At 36.3% G+C, this 20,487-nt stretch overlaps 1 protein-coding gene across 9 annotated transcripts in view; it reads right to left on the bottom strand.

The window, feature by feature from the left end:
• The window catches only part of LOC122156051 (ABI family member 3 binding protein), a 121,010-nt gene that overhangs the window by 76,008 nt on the left and 24,515 nt on the right, over positions 1–20,487 (bottom strand). For all 9 annotated transcript variants that reach the window (XM_042810512.1, XM_042810507.1, XM_042810504.1 and 6 more), the window contains exons 2-6: positions 17,773–17,952; positions 9,839–9,907; positions 8,055–8,187; positions 3,964–4,145; positions 720–781 (exon numbers count right to left, since the gene is read on the bottom strand). In XM_042810512.1, the coding sequence (XP_042666446.1) occupies positions 720–781; positions 3,964–4,145; positions 8,055–8,187; positions 9,839–9,907; positions 17,773–17,952 (626 nt within the window). The remainder of the gene's footprint in view (positions 1–719; positions 782–3,963; positions 4,146–8,054; positions 8,188–9,838; positions 9,908–17,772; positions 17,953–20,487) is intronic.

Below are 20,487 nucleotides of genomic sequence, written 5' to 3' on the forward strand. Positions count from 1 at the left end.
TGTATTCAACCAGCTTCACACCACTGACAGATAAAACATCTCTTGAATGAGAGACATGACTGTTAATGCAAGTGCTGGATGAGAAAAAACTAAGGAGATGAATAATATTGGTTTGATGGAACAGTTAAAAATTCTACCTTCCCACTTGCAAGGATTTAGTGAGCTGCACACCCTTCTCGATTAGGAAACTAAATTGCCCTTTTCAGCTTTCTCTGGTTCTGTAAATGCTTGCCTCACATACAAGAGAGATCAATTAATTCAGAGAGTAGACTAATGTTTTCAGTACACAGAAGATTTCTCTATGAAGTAACAGCACTAACTTATCACAAAATGAATTATTTGCAAGTATAACGTTGACTGTAGAAAATTCTTGGATCAGCACAAATATCACAGATTAACAAACTTGTCTGCTGCAAAAGGGAAAGCAAATTTCAATGTTAAGAGTCTATGTACTTAAAAAAACTCTCTCTTTGTTAAACCAGTATCAGTAGCTCTAAGCAACTCAGCTACCATTCTTAACTTATCAGTCCACATTCTTAATTTTATCAGTCCACACTTCTAAACATTTCTACACACAGTTACCAACTTTGAGACTTAACAGGTTTTTCATGTTGACATTTGTGGCTGTCAGCTCTTTCTCATTTTACTTAACGGAGAAGCAAAAATTTGACAATGCAAAATACAAAACTAATACAAAAAATAATACTATTTTTGCTTACCTGTGACTGGGTACTAGGTACCAATTTGTACATATTCTGGAGTTGTCCATTTACTTTCTTACCTGATTTGAGAGAAAGAAAAAATAAATACACGCTATCATTTTTTGTTTTCTCCAAGGAAATCAAATCAAGTTTTATCTGGATTTTTCAATAGCTGGGAAATTAATTCAAAGGGTGAAAAAATTTCAAATGTGTGAAAATATACCATGTAATTGTTTTGTTCATGCTTGTTTTTCCTGATTTTTTTTTTTAATTAATTAATTGATCTACAAAGCTTCTTCTTCGCATTTTGACAAGGAGAAAATGTTTCAGTTGTACCACAGAGGTAAGAAAGACTAAATAGTCTTTGGGGGCTTTTTATGGGGAAGACAGATTTTTAAATAACCAACACCACCAATATGCAAGGAAGAGACTTGAAAGAGGAAGAATTTCTGCAGTCTGTCAGGCTGGTACTCATGGTTTGAAGTAGCATACTGTAAACTCTTCAGTAGTTTGCACTTCAAATGTATCCATCCAAAAGAAATATATGTTCAGCTCCAGCAGTATAGAGCAAATATATAATTTCTCTTTGGATCTGACATGTTTTCCTTTGTCTCAATATCTGATCAAAATAACTCACGAATTGGAGTCTCTAAACTTTTTCACTTTGGCTTTTTTCTCTTCTTAGAATTAGAAGCTTCTTGTGATAAACTGAAAATATACAAGAAAAGAGTCTCTTTTCCTCATCTTTTATATCCTAATACAGTGCTTCAAAATTTGTCTACATATTTTGCCTTTGGGTCGTTCTTTGAGTCAACAGACCAATAAACAAAAATCAAGGTAATATCATGCATCTTCACAAATCCATCCAAAATGAATAAGCGATAGAAAAAATATCAACAAAAAAATGAGTTAAGAGACATTTAAGTAGACATGCTATCATGCAGAATCTTTCAAAGTGCTTAATATTTGTCAGGAACAGGATCTACTGCTGGCATGAAGACAAATATTTCACAATGATTTCATGACAAAATCATGTTAAGATGGTCAGAAATAATCAACTTTCATCTCTTTTGGTAAATTTTCATTCAATAAATGTTGAACATTTGCCATGCCTTTTATGTCTTTCTCAAATCATGAATCACAAAAAAAGATTATCTTCCCAAACCCTCTCAACATGTGGCCTGCAGATTCAACAAATTTAGGAACATGCAGCAGTAATACCAATTTATAATAATTAATATATTCTTTAGTGAGAAAAAAAAAATGTTTACGGTGAAGGAAATTTCTGAATATATGAAAAGACTTTCAGTGGCTGCAAGGCAGTCTACGATAAATCAGAAAAAGTGGCAATTTGTGCTGATTGGTAAACTTCTATATAGACAGATGGCAGTAGATTTAGAATGTTCACTCTATTTACTGCTCAAAATTTCTCCATGTACCTACTCTGAACAACATGAAGGGCTTGAATCTGAAATATGCAGCCAGCTATCTGATTAGAACACTAATGTTTGCTGAAATCAAGCACCTCGGATATGTAACACAATAGTGCTTGTATCAACAAACCAGAGTGTAGTCATCCAGGATAAGAGCAGGCCCTCGATATTTAGATGCTGCAGAAGCACTCACTGACTACACTCCAGAAAAAAGAAATCTCACCTATAAAGTATACAGATTCTTATGGGATTATATCTTTCAACTCAACTCAGTGTGCCTCCCTGAATGAACTGAATGATCCTTCCAGCATGTTAAAAAATGCAACATGCATAAGAAACCAGAGTTAGAAAAGACCTTCCGTATAAACAGCAAATTTAGTGATAGCAGTGTACTATATTTTAATCACAGTACTAAATGAACACAGTACTGAATTGAACACACTAAGCACTTTTTTTTTTTAAGCACTACGCACTTTTTATTTCCTTTTAAATATTCAAATATATTTCAGCATCTGTTCCATAAATTCCTTGGTAAAACAGCCATTTATTAAGCCTTCTTCAATCTGTTAAGCAAAGCAATTCTTGTGAGGTGGGTATGGGAAAAGAGTATTCTCCACATTAAGTTCATGGTATAATTATGGCATTTTTTTGGATTCCCAGAATGACTCTACAGGCACCTGTGCTCTACAGGCACAGGTACCATAAAGTTCACCTTTCTAATGTATGCTGAAGGCCACAGATAAGTTTTTGAGTATAGTGTATGTGGAATTTTGCAGTGCTCCAAGGCTCTGCTCCCTTATCCTCATTATGTTAACTTGCCTGCAACATGAAACTGAAGACAAAATAAAATTTCAGATGGAAATCTCACATGAATAAGGCTCTATTATGAGAATTTCCATTCTTCCTGTGTCAGGGAAACTATAAATACTGAGCTTAGGAGTTTGAAGCATCTTCTGACAAACATTATGCTCAGAAATGTCTTTAATTAAATTCCTGAGGAAAATTCAGATTGGAAAAAGTATGTTAAATCTTTTTTGAGGTGACAGACTTCTTCTCTGTCCTTCTTTAAAAGGAGGAAGACGCAGCTGCTGCATAGTTCTTCCATTGACAGCAGTGATTCTTTGAACAGTACATGGTTTTTCGGTGGTTAATTGATGTTACTTTGCCTGCACTTTCCTAGGACTTTGTATTAAAAAAAAAAAATTAAAATATAACTGTGTGAACATCCAAAAATGCCATATCCTGTCTCCATGAAGACCCAAACAAAGACACACATTAGAACGTAAGTTTCCTACGAACACAATTTATATAACTCCTTGACTGAAAATTAACTTCGAATTGAACTTTTCTGAAGAGTCATAAGGGGCCCATTTTGATGTATGCTGGCTAGGACAAGCTCTTTCTAGCTTTTCACCAGCTTAAATTTATTAGCAGAAGACTCAAACAAGAATAATACTTTCCATCAAATCAGATTAGTAGAGATCTTACTACTCTAGGCCCAAAGAAAAAGCTTGGAATCCAGTCAGATATACAAATATGTGGACAACAGTTGGTGTGTATCTACCTGAACTGTTACACTTCTATCAAACTGCAACAGATTCTCTATCATTCACAATTAAATGAGAACATCTTTCAAATAAGTAGATAATATTTTTTTCAAAAACAAACTATTTCTACTTTCACCAATTCCTATGAGAATTTATTAGGGGCATGCAGGTGGCATTAAAACAATGAAAAACTGATCAGTAGCTTCTTTTGAGCTCTATCACAACAGAGGAAAAAATGCTGTCAAAACTTTATCTATTAGATATTTACTAGAAAGCACTTACTAGACAGAACTGTTTTATGATTGAAAGTCTTGCTCCAGATGCTATCCTCCATGTTGTCCTTAACTCCAAATTCATAAAGTGTGTTTGGCTTCAGATTGTCCACCACTGTTTCTGTAACTGGGCAAAGCTGAAAAACCCATTTCTTGTCTTTATCCTTTTCTCTATAGCGAACAGTGTAGAACCTGCTCAACAAAAACAAGTTTTTCTTCAGAAAAAAACTCACTGCAATCATTTGTGTTATTAATTGCTAAAATGACTTATACTAAATATCGCTTTTGTTCTTTTAGGTCCCTTAGAGTTATCAAATATCTGAAAAGCCAGCGAACAAACATAACGTGAGCCTCATCGTTTTCCAGATACATACATATTCCTCTTCACACAGGACCCAACATCACTAGTAGCATATATAGAGCAAAAAACCCAGTCTCATTAGTTATGAACATCCACATGTTATGCTAAGCAGAAGCTACAAGCTTATTTTACAAGTAGTTTCTGCAGTTCTGATATATGCTGGAACAAGTCGGTTGAATGGACGTATGAGTCTATTCACTAGTGAGCCTCAACAAATTTCTTAGAAACTTCTGCATCTCTCCGTGGTAAGGTGTTCCCCCTAAAACTAGTCCAAAAATATTCACAAGGGGAAGAAAAAATAATAGTTGACATTTACATAATACATTTCTCATCCAGTGTTCTCATATATTGCCCACCCTTTGTAAACTAAGTAAGAAAGTAAAGTAAAGTAAACTAAGAAAGTAAACTAAGACATTACTTTCTGCAGTTAAAGTCAGTGTGATGAACACTAATGGATTATAAAATTAAAAAGCACGTCCACTGAAATTACTCAATTAAACCAAGCAGCACCACCCTGAAAAAGTATGACTGTAATACTAATCAGAATAAAACAATACAATGTAAATGCTGAGTTATGGTACAAGCACTCTACTGATTGCTAGTGTCCTTTTCAATATACAGACTGTATCATTGCCAAATTAAAGTGTGGTTTTCTGTGGTTTTGTTTGTTTTGTTGTTGTTTTTAATATCGGAGATATTTAGTAATTCTTTAATCCAAGTATTACTGAGATTTGTTTCACATACTGTAAAACATCAATCTTACACTGAAAAGGATGAATTCCATCCAGCTGTTTTTTTTCTGGTAGTGGCTTCAGGAGAAGAAAATTAAGGCCAAGAAATAAATGGAAATTCAAAACCCTGCTACAAGCCTGAGAATAACTCAGAAACAAAAAGAAAAGGAATCTGAGTATAAGGTACAAATAAAACAGATATTCTGTGGAAAATATAAGGTGGTAAAAGAAGGGACCTTAACAAAACAATCAAAAACATTTTTAATACACTGAAAAATGTATCAAGTTTTAAGGTCCAGATTAAAATTACTTAATATGCCAATAAAACTCTGTAAATGCATAAACTTTCTTTTGCCAAATGTACAGATGTGCACTCCAAGAGTAGAGTATACATGAAAGGTGACTGCAGAGCATGGGGAAATCCCTGCTCAATTATTAAAACACAAACTACGACAAGAAAATGGCCAATTATGGAAAATACTACCACAGTTGACAACTGATTTTGCTACATGTTTTAGGAAAGGGGCAGTTCTTCTGGATTTCCTGAAACACAAACAAAACATCAACTCTGACCACTCCATCATGACACTAATTATGTTGAAGGTTCAGTCTTCCAGAGTCAGGCCATAGAAGGCAATAACTTTTCTCCTGCAACATGGTAATGCCAGGCAGCAGATTACTTCAAAGATCATGGAGCACACTGTCAATCTTAGCCGGACTCTTCTGCTACAACCACAGTATAGTCTGCATATGGTGCCTTCTGAGTTCTATCTGTTCAAGTCAATGAACTATGCAGGCAATATTTTCCTAGCAATGATGCTGTCATAGCAGCTGTGAAAGTGTGGGGCAGTTTTGCTAGTACAAATTTTTATGAGCACAGCATTCGCGCTTTTGTTAATCACTAAACATGAAAATGCATACCTAATGGCGACGACTATGCCAAAAAACCAGTGTTTTGTAGCTGAGAATTCACTTCATCAAACAGTGTTATTGTATTCTTTGTATCTGTTGTTGTTTTCAAGACAATAAATAGGAGGCAGTACTTTCAGAGTGAACCATGTAGATAAACTAGAACAATGAAGGCAAAAAAATTTCTTCTCAACATTACAGAGAGTGGAAGTGGCAGTGCACGGGAGCTTTCTGAGGTGTGGAGACCACAGGATAGTTCTCAATAGGACCTAGCACCACTCAGAGAATGGCTGGCCAGGAGTAAAGGCCTGTACACACAGAAGAGTTCTATGGCCAGAGTGGGCAGCCAGAGCATGGTGCCACAGTTGGTGCAGGAGAGTGCAGAGGGAAGGTCCTGTCACTCTGCTGCTTCCAACAGTACATGTCACCTATTTGCAGAGAACTCCTGTCATGGTGTCATCGTATTCACTAGGCAAGAAGCCATGCCCTCTAAGTCTCCTTCATCCTCTCCATCCACAGGAACTAACACAGCTATCCAGAGTTCTCCTGACGGAACAAGGAGAGCCCCTTTTTTTAGGTGTGCCCAAATTTTTTGTCAGCAGCAGAGTGCACACCTGTGGGAGGAGAATTGCTCAGCCTGAAGGAAGACAGAGCTTCAAGAGGAGGTGACCAAGCTGAAGAGCAACAGGGAATTGGAGGAGGAGACAGATTGGCAGAATCATGCTCTGCCATCCTTGATATAGACATGTCAGCCAGTCACTACAAAGATATAAAGGATCTCTTGTCCTCTGCCACAAGGCAGAAGGAGGGGACCTAAGAGATAAGGGAATGGAAGCAGGTTTCTTCTGAGAGCAGCAAGCAAATTCATTTCCTGCATACTTCACCCACACAAATGCCCTTATACATCAGGTTCTGGAACTTGAAAGCAGGCAAATCATAGTGTGAATAAAGGTCTATCTAGGTTGGATGGGTCATCTAGGGCTAGACAGCCTGACTCCCATATCACAACCCTGTCAGAACTCAAAAAGTGTTTGTATAATGCTCTCAAACATAGAGAGCATTATACATAGGGATCTCTCATAGAAAGCATTATACATAGGGTTTGGATTTTAGGTGGTCCTGTGTGGAGCCAGGAGTTGGACTTGATGATGTGTCCTTTCCAACTCAGGATATTCTTTGATTCCATGATTGCAGTAAAGAAAAAGATGATGCTGATGCTTGCAAACCAGATGTAGACGCATTCTTAATGTGGTGCACAATTTTTTTTTTGTTTGTTTGTTTTACACTGCTGAGTTGTATGGAGCTTAACAGGAAGTAAATGAAAATCAAAATACTCTTTTGTCATAAATAGAAGAATACAAAAAGAATACTAAAATCACAGAGAAAACATAAAAAGCACCTTCAAGAGTAATTGCAAATACATGTTATCAACTGCTAAAAGTTTTCAAAAATGTAAGATTGCTGTTGTCTTTGAAGCTAACTAGCATTGTGATTTTCTTAACACTCTCACTTTGGAAGACTTCCCGAGCACATTCATTAAATAACCACAACAAAACAAATACTGTAATACAAGAGAACTTCTACTTAAAATAGAAAATTAATGAAAGCTGTACTCTTATAGAAATATCAATGAAGTAGGGAAGTGATAAGACAAAACATAGAAAGTAAAAATGAGATAGTATTAAAATAAGGTGCCATTCTCCTATTAAAGCACAACAAAAGCCATATTTTACTTCTATTTAGCCAACTTTAAATCAACATATCTCCTGTCATTGAACAACGTTTCTTCCAATTTATTCAAATGCAAACAAAGGTAGAGCCAAGACCACTGCTGTAAGAACAATAAAGGATCTATGGTGAAACAGTAAGATCTGTACTTCAACACATAGGCACCTGACTACATTTGCTATCAAGACAGGTAAAGGCTTGCTAAGAACTAACTTAAGTAAAGAAGAAAACTTCACAGTCAGAACTAATGCAGTGTTTTAATTTACACTGTCATTTTTCTTCAGCTATGCTGGTTAACAACCTGCACAGCTTCAAGGTTGGAATGTCACATTAAAACATTATCACTGCAAAAGCTGTTTTCTGTTATTTTACCTGTCGCTAGCACAGTTACTTGTTGCTGTCCAGTCATGCTGAGGGTTGACTAGGATGCCCCAAGAGAGGAACACAGAAGTTGGGGTGAGAGTGCCAACTACCAGCTGCAGAGGCTTTTGATTCTTGTTCCGACCTAGGTAAGAAACATGTAATTCCAATTATAAATTAGTTATCTTGCATTATGTAGGGGAAAGATTTTGCAGTTGGGTAGTCAAATAAATGAAGACCTACTTCTCTTCCGAATTTCAAGGAAAGGGGTCAACTGTTCTCAGCATTTCTAAAATATGGTCTAAAAATGCGGTTGGAGGGTGTCTCTGATCTGCTTGATGGCTTCTCATTGAAGCAAGCAAAATATCTGAAAGAAAGAGCCTGCTCCTTTTCTGAAGCTAGCTGAGCATGAATAGAATAAAAAAGTGCAGTATGAAGTTCGCAGAAAGGAAGGGAAGATACATATAGAAACGAACAGGAAAAGAATTTGGGAGAGTGCTTAAAACAAACAGGCACTGGACACACAATCAAGCTGAAAAGGCATCTTAAAGAGGAGTTTTATTAGGTTCTCCCTGAACTTACACAGAATGTATTTCAACCTTGGAAAATACTGGGATTTTTCACTTCCGGACTTGTAGATTCAGGGTAAATCAAAAAGAAATAACACATCTTACTATTATTTTGTGAGCAGAAAAGATTAATTTACAAAACTTTAGAACAGTTTTGCCTTAGTGGAAGTTTTCTTTATGTCTCATTTTTGAGACTATGAAAACTTTAATGTTTATTTTTTGTATTATTAGTATATACATAATTCAGATTATTAGAAGGTTCCTCTTTCTGTGTGACAGGAAAAAAATGTGTTTTCTTGGCAGGATTCCTACTAACACAACAGGTGTGTCAACAGATAATTTATACTGTTGATAGCACTTTCCATCAAGAATAAATTAAGACCAGCAAAAACTCTGTTGTTTTGAATTGTAGGCAGATCCGAATTGGTGTCTGTATCTAGGACATTTTTGTTTTTTAACCACATACTACGTTCAAGATACTTACATTTTGGGTGATACTTAGATTAAATTTGCTCTGAATGAAGAAGCACAACTATCCCTCACGTGGAAAAACAACTTTATTCACATGATGCTCAAAAGCTTTTAAATACTTTCAGAAGATTTTCCAACAAATAGTTGGAAATGAAGAAGTGATCTAGAGCAAACATTTTGGACCTATGGTTTATGGACTGCTACAGACCCAATCAGAACTTTAGTTCCTTAGTTGTATGAAAGAGGACAAATGAAAGGAAATTCATATATCCTTTGTATCATTTGTTCATACTTGAAATATCTGATTGATCTATAACTCCTCAAAATATACACATGACCATAAGTTCCCCAAAAGTTTAAGCCACTGAAACAGTGATTTTTTTTTCATTCCTTTTGATTCCTAATATCTCTTCACTCAACAAGCTCAATGAAAATCTGATCTGTACTTTCAACCAGTGCATGTAGGTGCATTTAAACTTCTTAACTGAATTTTTTTTCTGTAATACTCTAATTTTCAATTCTCATTAGCAGAACTTTTTACAAGAACCATCTTCAGGTATTATACAACCTTCACGTTTTTAACACCACGTTCATAACTAACTACTGTCTGGGAAGTATTGGTATGCATTTTGCCTTCCCAGGCATCTCAGTAAGTCACCTACAGTTACAGATACATTTTCAGAGAAACCTAGTAAAAACAGGATATTATCTTCCTCAGAACGACTTGAAGAAAGAGATTCAGTAGTGCTCAAATACCTGAACAAGATTTCTTGTTATTTGAAACACGCGCTGGTCTCACTGAAACCAAATACCGTGGCTCTGCATCTGTAAATGAAGAAAGAATTAGTATAGATTTAACATTTATTTGAGACAGGGATTAATCTATAATTTATTAAGAAAAAGTCCAATATTCAGTGAAGATTTTCTATCCAATTTTAAGGGTCTTTAGGCACATTTTCTTCAAAGTTTACTCAAAAATCATTCAGAAATATTCTAGCCACTACTTCAAACTCTTCTTAAATATTATATGTTAGTTTATATTTTAAAATGAATTTTAAAAATTGTTTTAAAATAAAACAAAATCAACAAAACTTAAAGTAATATTCCCTCATGCTATGCATTCATGACTATTTGGGAGAACATTATAATTCTCACAATGTGCTAAACAACATGACTATGAGGACTGGTCCAAAAGTAATATTTCCTATTTCATTACATTGGCCCAAAACATCAAAGGTGGATGCTGGTGGTACGGCTGTAGAGGGTGAATCTTCCTACCAATATTCCCCCACATTTTCTTGGTATGTGACAGGTGGGGCAGAGGGGCAAGATGTCAAAATGGCATCTGAAATGGCAGTGGTATGTCACTGAATTCCTCCGTGCAGAAAAAATGGCACCCATTGACATTCATGACGCTGAATGCTGATGGAGATCAAACACTGGATGTAAGCACAGTGAGGCTGTGGATGGTGTGTTTCAGCAATGGTGACAGTGACATGAAGATAAACCATGCTCTGGGTGGCCATGTACAGCTTCCATATCCATGAAATGCAGAGTATCTCGGTCAGCTCATCCACATGAATTTATGGGTTACGACCAGAGAACAGTACACAGAGCTGAATATTGGCTTTAATGCATAGGAAATGACAGTGGCAACCTTTGAACACTGCAAAGCTTTCACCTTAAGTGTCCCAGGAATTCTCGCACAGGAACAGAAATAACACTGTATGCAAGTTTGCCAGGACCTACTGAACCAATACAAGGCTGAAGGTGACAGGTTCCTGGATCACATCATTAGCAGTGAAGAGATGTGATATTATCATTGTGAGCTGGAGTCAAAACAGCAGTCCACAGAGTGGCAATATGTGAATTCTCCATTGAAGAAAACGTTCCAAGATGCAGCTCTCAGTGGGTACAGCAATGTACACTGTGTCTGGGGATTGGAAAAGGACAATCTTTCCAGATTTCCTGAAAAGACTCAAATTTCCATATTCAGGCAAGAGAATAAGACAACCTTTTGCTTGCAACATCATAACACCAGATGCCAGACCATTTTAAAGACTGAGGAATACACTGCCAATCTTGACCAGATTGTCCAACCACAGTATAGTCTGTATTTGGTGCCTTCTTAATTCCATCTGTTCAGACCAATGAACGATTGGTGGTGTGGGCAACATATTCATAACAATAACGCTGAGATAGCAACTGTGAAAGAGTGGGTTTGCCTCCAGGGGTGCAGATATTTCTGAGCACACCGTGCTGGCTCTTGCTCATTGCTGGCAAAAAAAGCTAATGGTAGTGCTCATGCTGAAAAATAGTGTTTTGAAGCTGAGAATTCCCTCTATCAAATATTGTTATTGTGCTCTTTGTAGCTGTTGTAGTTTCTAATAAAATAAATAGGAGGCATTACTTTCAGAGTAACCGACATATAATATCATTAGTCCTGACCAACATTTTCAAACCTCATAAATTACAAAAGTCACTCTTCAGAATTTGTAAAATTATATATCCAGTATACAGTAAGTACATGTGTGGTCTTGTAAGAGTTGAAAATATTCTATATGATTAATCTTTACAGAACTACATGAACTTGAACAAGTTCAGCTTGAAATATATTTACAAATTCAATACCAAAATCTTCCAGCTTCCTTAACTTAATGCCTTCTTGATGAACTGATACTAAAAGAAGAACATTAGAGATCTGTTAGAACCTGCTAAGAGCCCACTGTTAAGGTTAGAGTGACAAACACCATGGTTAGCAGATTGTTTCAGCTGGCACACAACTGTTTCTATACAAACCCCTTGAAACTGCAAATCAAAAGTCCAAATAGTGACAGGCTTAAATCTTCAGTAGGAAAATGACCAGTTGTGCCAGATGATTACTAATCAACAAATCCATGCTAAATTCTTAGTGTTATAGTTCTCCATTTTTTTAAATTTTTATTTTTTAATTTTTTGGTTTTGATAATTCATTTGGGTGGCTCCAGTATGTCATCAGTATTGCTCTTTCAAGTTTAAATATTCACAGCTGAATAAAGCAGTGCCAGTTTGGAGCAAAACGCTACACTCAGATGGTCACGTACACTCAAAAAAATAACCTCTGCAGTAGGAGGGAATCCTACCCACAGACTAAAAGCACCAGGATGTGTAAAACACTGGGAATTCTGTCTATGGCATTCAATACATACAGAACACACCTGCGTATACATTCAATACATATTCTTAATTCTGTCATTTCTTTTAAGCACCACACCTATTACAGCTCAATGAACCATCGCCAGGTAAATGAAATACTTCTCTGAACAACTCCAGTGACTCAGTATTTTTTTCATTCAAGCAGCCTGAAAGACGCATGCGCACACTACACCTACCATTGTGTCTACAATTTTCTACAGGAGAAACATTTCAAGGACTGCTAAGTTCACAGAAATAAACCAATACTTTGGCAACATTATAAAAGAAAAAAGCAACTGTTTGACTAAGATTCTGTGATATTCATGAGAAAAAACTATTAAATAAACTTTATTACCCACCTGAACAGCCTGGAGAGACAACCAGTCTTGAGGAATATAATGAAAACGCATGTCACAAATCCAAACTAATATAACAATTCTATACACTGTGAGTTATGCTTTCTAACTAGTGACAAGTCCTGAATTAATGCTTACTTAATTTAAGTACTGATCTAGCAGATATCCGTAAATCACACTTTTTAAAATGTTTTCAAGGAGATATTAGAATTCTTCCCTTTTTGTATGTAAATTTCTTGCACAAATTATTACATTTGCTACAAGGTGGAACTGCCAGCACATTCTCCTCATCACTACACAGTCTGCTTCAAGTAAAGGAAAGGCTAAACAAAGTGGTCCAACTTGTTTTTTTGAATGCATTTTGTTCAGATTTTAGCTAATTGCTAATTGCTGTCCATTCTTGCAAAACTTCATTGTCTCCATCCAATTTTTTGGGCTCCTCCAAAAGTAACAATACATTCAGGGAGACTGACTTTATTGTCTTCCTAACTGAGTTAGATCAAACTAGTGTAAAAATCTCAAGGAAATATTCTTTGTGAGTTGTGAAGACTGAAGAGATTTAGATGGAAGTCTAAATAAAGCACAGAACATTTGGATGGGTCTTTTCACCTTGCTTATTAGTCTATCTGAATTTAAATTCTGATATCTTTTGACACCATCCATTTAGCTTGCTTGACCAACAATAATGGCATTTACTATCACGTAAGCTTGTGAAGTATCATCAGCACCAAGGAAAAGACATCTTGCACCCTGATACTTCTTCATACCAAACTTTAATGCTACCTCACCGTTGTCATTTACACTTCAGGTTAATTCAAATTGAGCTGTCTAGCAGCTCAATAAAGCTGCTCAAGAGTTTATTGGCAGCGTGAGCTCATTAAAAGTTCAGGAAATCCAACAGAACTCTTCTTTTTTACATACTATCTGCAGGCAATTCCTAATTCATGGATGATATTACACAATTACTGGCTCAGTTATCAGTTTAGCTGCAGTGTAGTTTAATGGGATGAAGTTCAATGAATCCAAGTGCCAGGTCCTGCATTTTGGCCACAACAACCCCAGGCAATGCTACAGTCTTGGGCAGAGAAATTGGAAGACTGTGCACAGGAAATGGATGTGGGGATGTTAGTTGACACTCGGCTAAACATGAGCCAGCAGTGTGCTCATGGGGCCAACAAGACCAGTGGCATCCTGGCTCATATCAAAAATAGTAGTCAGCAGGAGCAGCGATGTGATCATCCTTCTTGAATACTGTGTTCAGTTTTGGATCCCTCACTACAAGAAAGACACTGAGGCCATGGAGTCTGTTCAGAGAAGAGCAACAAGGCTGGTGAGGAATCTGGAGCACAGGTCTTATGGGGAGTGGCTGAGGGAACTGGGATTGTTCAGCCTGGAAAAGAGGCTCAGGGCAAATCTTATTGTCCTCTGCAACTCCTTGAAAGGAGGTTGTGACAATGTGATAGAACTGGAGGTAGTGGCCTCAAGTTGCACCAGGGGAGGTTCAGGCTAGATATTAGGAAAACCTTCTCTGAGAGAGTGATCAGTTGTTGGAATGGCTTGCTCAGGGAAGTGATTGAGCTACCATCCCTCGAGGTGTTTAAGAAGGTTTGTAGATGTGGGGCTAAGGAATATGGTTAACGGGCAACATTGGTGGCAGGTGGATGGTCAGACTAGATGATCTTGGATGTCTTTTGCAATCTTAATGATTCTATTATTCTATGCAAAAGAAAAAACAAACAAACAAAATTATTTTAAGAGAAGAACCACTCCAAGGAGGAGCTGAACATTGTAGTAGATGAACTGAAAGTGGATGTCACACTTTCTACAAAGACGTGATTCTCCTGGAAGTAAGACCATATTCTCATTTATTTACTTCAAAATATATAAACATACCTCTGTGATCTCATAAAATCACAAAATTAAATCTTATTGACTTTATGTTTAACATTAACAGAATCACCAAGGTTGGAAAAGATCTCCAAGATTATCTGGTTCAACATCCACCTACCACCAGTATTTCCCCTTTAAACCATGTTCCTTGACAATGTTAATACTATCAAATCAAGATTCACTTCTCTATAGACAGAGGAAATCCATTCTCCCAGATCTAGTCATGTTCTCACAAAACAGTGTTCTAAAGTAATATTCCCCTATCCTGCTGGGGAAACATATCCTCTGGTATTACCAGATGCCCTTGAATATCCAATTCTAATCTTTATTTTTCAGCAACTAAACCAGTTTAAAGTTGTAGTCAGCTTCAGTCTCTAAGGCTATCAGGAAAGGTCTTCTCTATCCATGAACTACTAAAACTGGCAAGTGAGAAAAAACCTTAAATTGTGCTAGTCTTGGTCTAAACAGGCCACAACATCTTTTCACATTTGGAATTCACTCCTACCATACTGTTTAGAAAGAGCTGTAATCAATCACTTTTCAGTGCAGCCTGTAAATTCCATGTGTTTTCTATAAAAGTGGGATAAGCTGAAGCATGAGAGGACTGAGAGAGTTGTTGGACTGAATGTGAATACCTTTCTAGAAGCCTAACTCATTTTGCGGTGGGGAAAAATGTTTGGATCATAGCCTTTGCAAAGTGCACAGTACCACCTGAATGACTAGAATATCTAAAACATAGAATAGAAAATATCTGTGGGGTGAAATTTAAAAAAAAATCAACAAACACCAACAACCAAACCAACCAAACAGACAATAATAAAAATGCTTGTTTTAATATGAAGATAGAATACCAGGCCAATTTCATCACTTGAGATGTTCCAGACGCACAAGAAGTAGCCAAAGATTTTCAACAATATGGCCTAGGAGTTCTTGTACCTTTGGAAAGTGTCTTGAGAATATTAATATTGCCCCTCTACCATATCTTGGGTTTTTTCCAGCATTCATATAAAGCAGTGTCTGATCTCTGAGTGACAGAATTAAACCTATCCACAGTTCCTAAAACTAAGAACCATCCTGGAATAAATTCAGCACCCAGTCCCTGAAATTATGGGAGGTGCTAGCAGCCACTAATGTCTTCTGTTTAACTCTGTTGTATGTTGTTTTAAAACAGAGCCAAAAGCACAACAAATGTTTCTTCTTTTAACTCAAGTTCTATATTCATACATTAGCATAGCCAATGCTGCTGTTTAATGTTGTGTTAGGATTAATGCAATGGGAAATATGTTGTGTTCTCTGCTTTCAAATTCCCTGAACAAATATACTAAGCATGTAATGTAACACTAAAACTTGTAACTAAAAGCAATATTTTTAACAAATGTACTGTTAATTGCTTTAAACAAATGTTTGCAACTTAAAATATGTACCTATTACTGTTAGTATCTTTTATTCCTTTCCTATCAAAGATGACATTTTCTTCAAGTTGGAAATGCTAGCAGTACTAACAGATTGCATTTTTAGCTATTAGACATTTAGAACTTATAATCAGGTTTACTGTAACTAGAAAACTTACTAACTACTTCTATTAGCATGAGTGAATTACATTTTTGATGTTAATCTCCTTTAAAATAATTAAGACAGTGTTATTCATCACTTGTGCCTTTCTCTTTTATTGTGCTGGATTGTCCAGATACACTAAAGAAAATGTTTTAGTTTCAATAGAGTGGGTACATAGAATGGTGTTTCTCATCTTCAAGATTTTTCATTACTTCAAGATATTGATTGCTTAACTGTAAGATTAATGAATACGCATGCAGCTAGCCACTCCACTGGACTGCAGAACCAAATAAAGGCGTCTACAGTTCCTGTCACTAGATGTTAGTATGAAAGTTACCAAGAACCAATATGTTCCAGGTGACATTCAGCTTTATATTTTCATATGGTTTCACAAATCATTAGGTAGTAACACTGGTATTAAATGGAGAGAAGGGCAAACTATCTACATGTGACTACATTCAGAGCTTTTTCCTCTTTCCATGGATCTCACAGTATGTGAAAAATACTAACTCCCACTCTTCCTGTAATACAGCTATGCGGGTATTACTCATGCCCACTTCTACAGAGAAGCCCGTACATCATTTCTACTGAGCTGTGTTGAAAGTTGCACATGGCATACATTAGATTCGTACAGGTTAAGTGATGTTTATGAACTCAAACACTGTACTGTGATAAAAGTACAGAAAGATCACAGAAATAGCAACTCATGAAAAGGAAGAAGTCAACCTTTTCCAGAGAAATCTAATGAAGATTCTTAGTAATTATTCTATGTCTAACATCTTATTTGTCTCCTTTCCTACTCTGTAATTCTCAGCCTGGAGCACACATCTAGAATCGCCTTGATTTACCTCATTAAAAACAATGCAACTGATACTTCTACATTTATGCATGCTTTCTCTGCTCTCTTTTGCACAAAGGTCACTGACATTGCAGTGATGAGGGTAACACAAGATTCTGGATTCATTTCAGGCTAGGGAAGATTAAAGAAAGCAATAGGGAAATTCTCAGACATTGGACACATTTTTGATAATGTAAAATTCTAATAAATCAATGTTTTATAAGAAAATTATAACTGATCCAGTTCTCCTTGTTTGCTATTCTATTGATACTGACAATCCAGGGTCAAAAAGACAACCTAATTTACTCTTTGTTTCCTGTTCCAATCAACAAAATACAAGATTTCCAATGCATTTTAAACTCTTCCTTACAACAACTCACAGAATTATATTTGTAACATCTGACACAGAATGTACAGGTTATTCTGCAACATGTGCCCCTACAAGAAAATGCATCCTTTTGTTATAAACATTTCCATTAAAGTGAATCAACCACACAATACTTAAAATTGTTTTATTTCTGCTTCTTTGCTACGATAGGAACATAAACATCTCCCATGTACATAACTGCAGATTTATGCAAATCGTCTCATACTATCTGTAATGCAGTCAATAGAGTTCATTCTTTTAGGATTAAAGATTCCCCCAAGTGAAAATCCTCAAATATAAATAACAAGCTCTTCCAAACAACAAGAACTTATTTTTTCTCCCTAAAGGAACATTGTGATCTGAAATTCTTCCCAAACTAGCCTTAAACACACAAAAAAAGCCAAAGCAATACCCCAATAAAAACACAAATTAAGAAACCCAAAGATTCATAATTTCATTGGTCTGTTTCCACATCATGACAACAATAACATGGAAAGGAATAATACTGTACCAAGTTCATTTATGTAGGTGCTTCCATCCGAAGGTAAAGGAATGTACTGATTAGAGAAGAAGCTGCTTCCATAACCCAGGACAAAACCTTCAAGTTTGGTGTTTTGGCTTGGTCGAAGATACCTCATGCAAACAGTGTCATCTGTTGCATTGATTTGAACTTTCAGACTCTGTCTTTTCACTACAGAAAGAGAAAAAAATAAGATAAGAAGAAAATGTATTTTCTTGTAATTACGTATTTAGTAACAGAATATGACATTATAGCAACATAACACTTTTCAGTTTGTTAGATGCAAACAAACAACTGTTTGAAGGTAGATTCTCATGGCAACTCAATGTGTTTTAGAAAACAAGCTGTTACATTTAATTGTAGTTTCTAACATGCCTACTTTTTTCCCTTCATTAGTTTAGTAATATCATTAGCAGCTTCTTATACAATTGTAGAAATATAAATGAAGTAATCAGAAAAAATTTAAACATCTTTTCCTTTAAATATAGGAGTTTTAGCAGTAATTTAGGATCCAGAGATAACAAAATGGCAAGTCAGGAGATCATTCTCTTCTGTTAGCAATAAAATTTAAAAAAATAATAATTAAAAAAAAATTGTAAGGATGCTATAGCAGTAAGATTTATTGCAAAATTAGAGGATGAATGGTAACTGCGTCTGAATAAAAATGCTACAGCAGTTAGTTGTTTTCAGTCGTGTTCAGAAGGAAATGTAATTCTCTAGTTGGAATTAAACTACAACACCTAGACTAACACATACACATTACTCAGAATTTCCAAGAAACATTTTAAAACACTGAATGTTTGGAATGTTTATAAAATTTTCATAAAGTCCTTTTACTGCAGAAGCTAAACCTAAAGAAAAACAATGAGAGATGTATGATTTGTCATTACACAACAGAGTAGATCAATAACTTCTTTCTCTCTCCTGACACATCCCTCCTCCTTTCTCTCTTCTTTCCAGAGATGAATGCAGACCGATATTGAAAATTTCTTAAGACAAGTACAAACTGGTTCTCAGCAATCACTTCACTACTCTTCCTCTGGAGAAAGTACAATGACTGGAGTTACTGAGAGGCCACAGTCCCATTTTCTGAAAATGATTTAGTAGTAGTGATGAGTACCTGCAGTTGTCTGAAAAGACTCAGACCAAACTCTTCGTGCCCCTTTCCTTTATACAAAGGATGTAAGCAAAATTGATGGAAAACATTTGCCTCCAATTAAAACCTTTGTCTGAAGAGTGATCAGGTAAATGCACTCAGGAAAAAAAGTCAGGAAGCCATCCCAATTCTACGAGGGCTACTTTGCCATATCCCAGGAAATGACAGTAGTTTGAGACACCTCAACTCCCTGCCATTATCAGTGGTAAGGCACCATCCTGGGGAAAAGGATGATGGTCCCTTCCTCATTTGGGAAACAACTTCTTTTTATCATCACACTGCAATTACATGAAAATATTATCAGCAATTTTATTATAAAAAATATTATCAGCATGCTCTCAGACATAGGGTCCTGTGTGGAACCAGGAGTTGGACTTGGGGATCTCTTCCAACTGAGGATAGTTTACAAAACTATTGTGTACTTAAAATGCAAATAAGATAGTCAGTAATTTTTTTAATTTTTTTTTTTTTTTTTGTGGCTGATTAAAATTTTTAATGCAGAAGTCTATTTATCTCATATTTGAATCAAATACTATAAGCCTTCTTTCTTTTTTAGACACAAACGTTTAATAAAGACTATCCTTTCATATATGCTTCCCTCTCTGCAGTAAGATACTATAAAATGGAATTCAGGTGAATACTTAATTTTAATAAATGTACTTTGTTATCAATCAGAGGCAATAATCCTAAACTTTGATGCCACGTAGAATGTTTTACTAAGTATCATTATGATGTATATTAGTTGACTTGGAAGTCTGTTGATGTTCCTTCCTGGTTTCTGCTGTTTGGAACCTTGTTGGTGTCCAAAGTTGCATGTCCCCAGTAGCTTCATATGGGGATCACAGAATTATAGAATCACTGAGGTTGAAAAAGACCTACAAGATCATCCAATCCAACTGTCTGCTTACCACCAATAGTTCTCATTAACCATGTTCCTCAACCCAATGTCTAAATGTTCCTCAAACACCTCCAGCATTGGTGACTCCACCAAATCCCTGGGCAGCCTATTCCAGCACCTGACCACTCTTTCGGAGAAGTAGTATTTCCTAACATGAATTACAACCTGAATTTCCTGTGGTACAACTCAAGGCCATTTCTTCTAGTCCTATCGGTAGTTATATGAGAAAAAAGGCCAACCCCCAGCTCACTACAACCTCCATTCTGGTAGTCATACAGAGCAATAACGTCTCCCCTGAGCCTCCTCTCTTCCAGACTAAACAATTCCAGCTTCCTCAGCCACTCCTCATGAGGCTCATGCTCCAGACCCCTCACCAGCTTAGTCGCCCTTCTTTGGACACACTCCAGGACCTCATTGCCTTTTTTTGTAGTGAGGGGCCCAAAACTGAACACAGTACTCAAGGTGTGGCCTCAACAGAGATGAGTACAGAGTAATTATTCCTTCCTTGCTCTTAGCTGGTTGCAGTACTTCTGATACAAGCCAAGATGCCATTGGTCTTGTTAGCCAGGTGGACACACTGCTTGCTCATGTTCAGCTGAGGGTGAACAAACACCTCCAGATCCATTTCTTCTACACAGTCTTCCAGCCTCTC

Source organism: Centrocercus urophasianus, unplaced genomic scaffold (genome assembly GCF_019232065.1).
Source record: "Centrocercus urophasianus isolate 14NV4802_14NV808 unplaced genomic scaffold, USGS_Curo_1.0 seq_12, whole genome shotgun sequence".
NCBI lineage: Eukaryota > Metazoa > Chordata > Aves > Galliformes > Phasianidae > Centrocercus > Centrocercus urophasianus.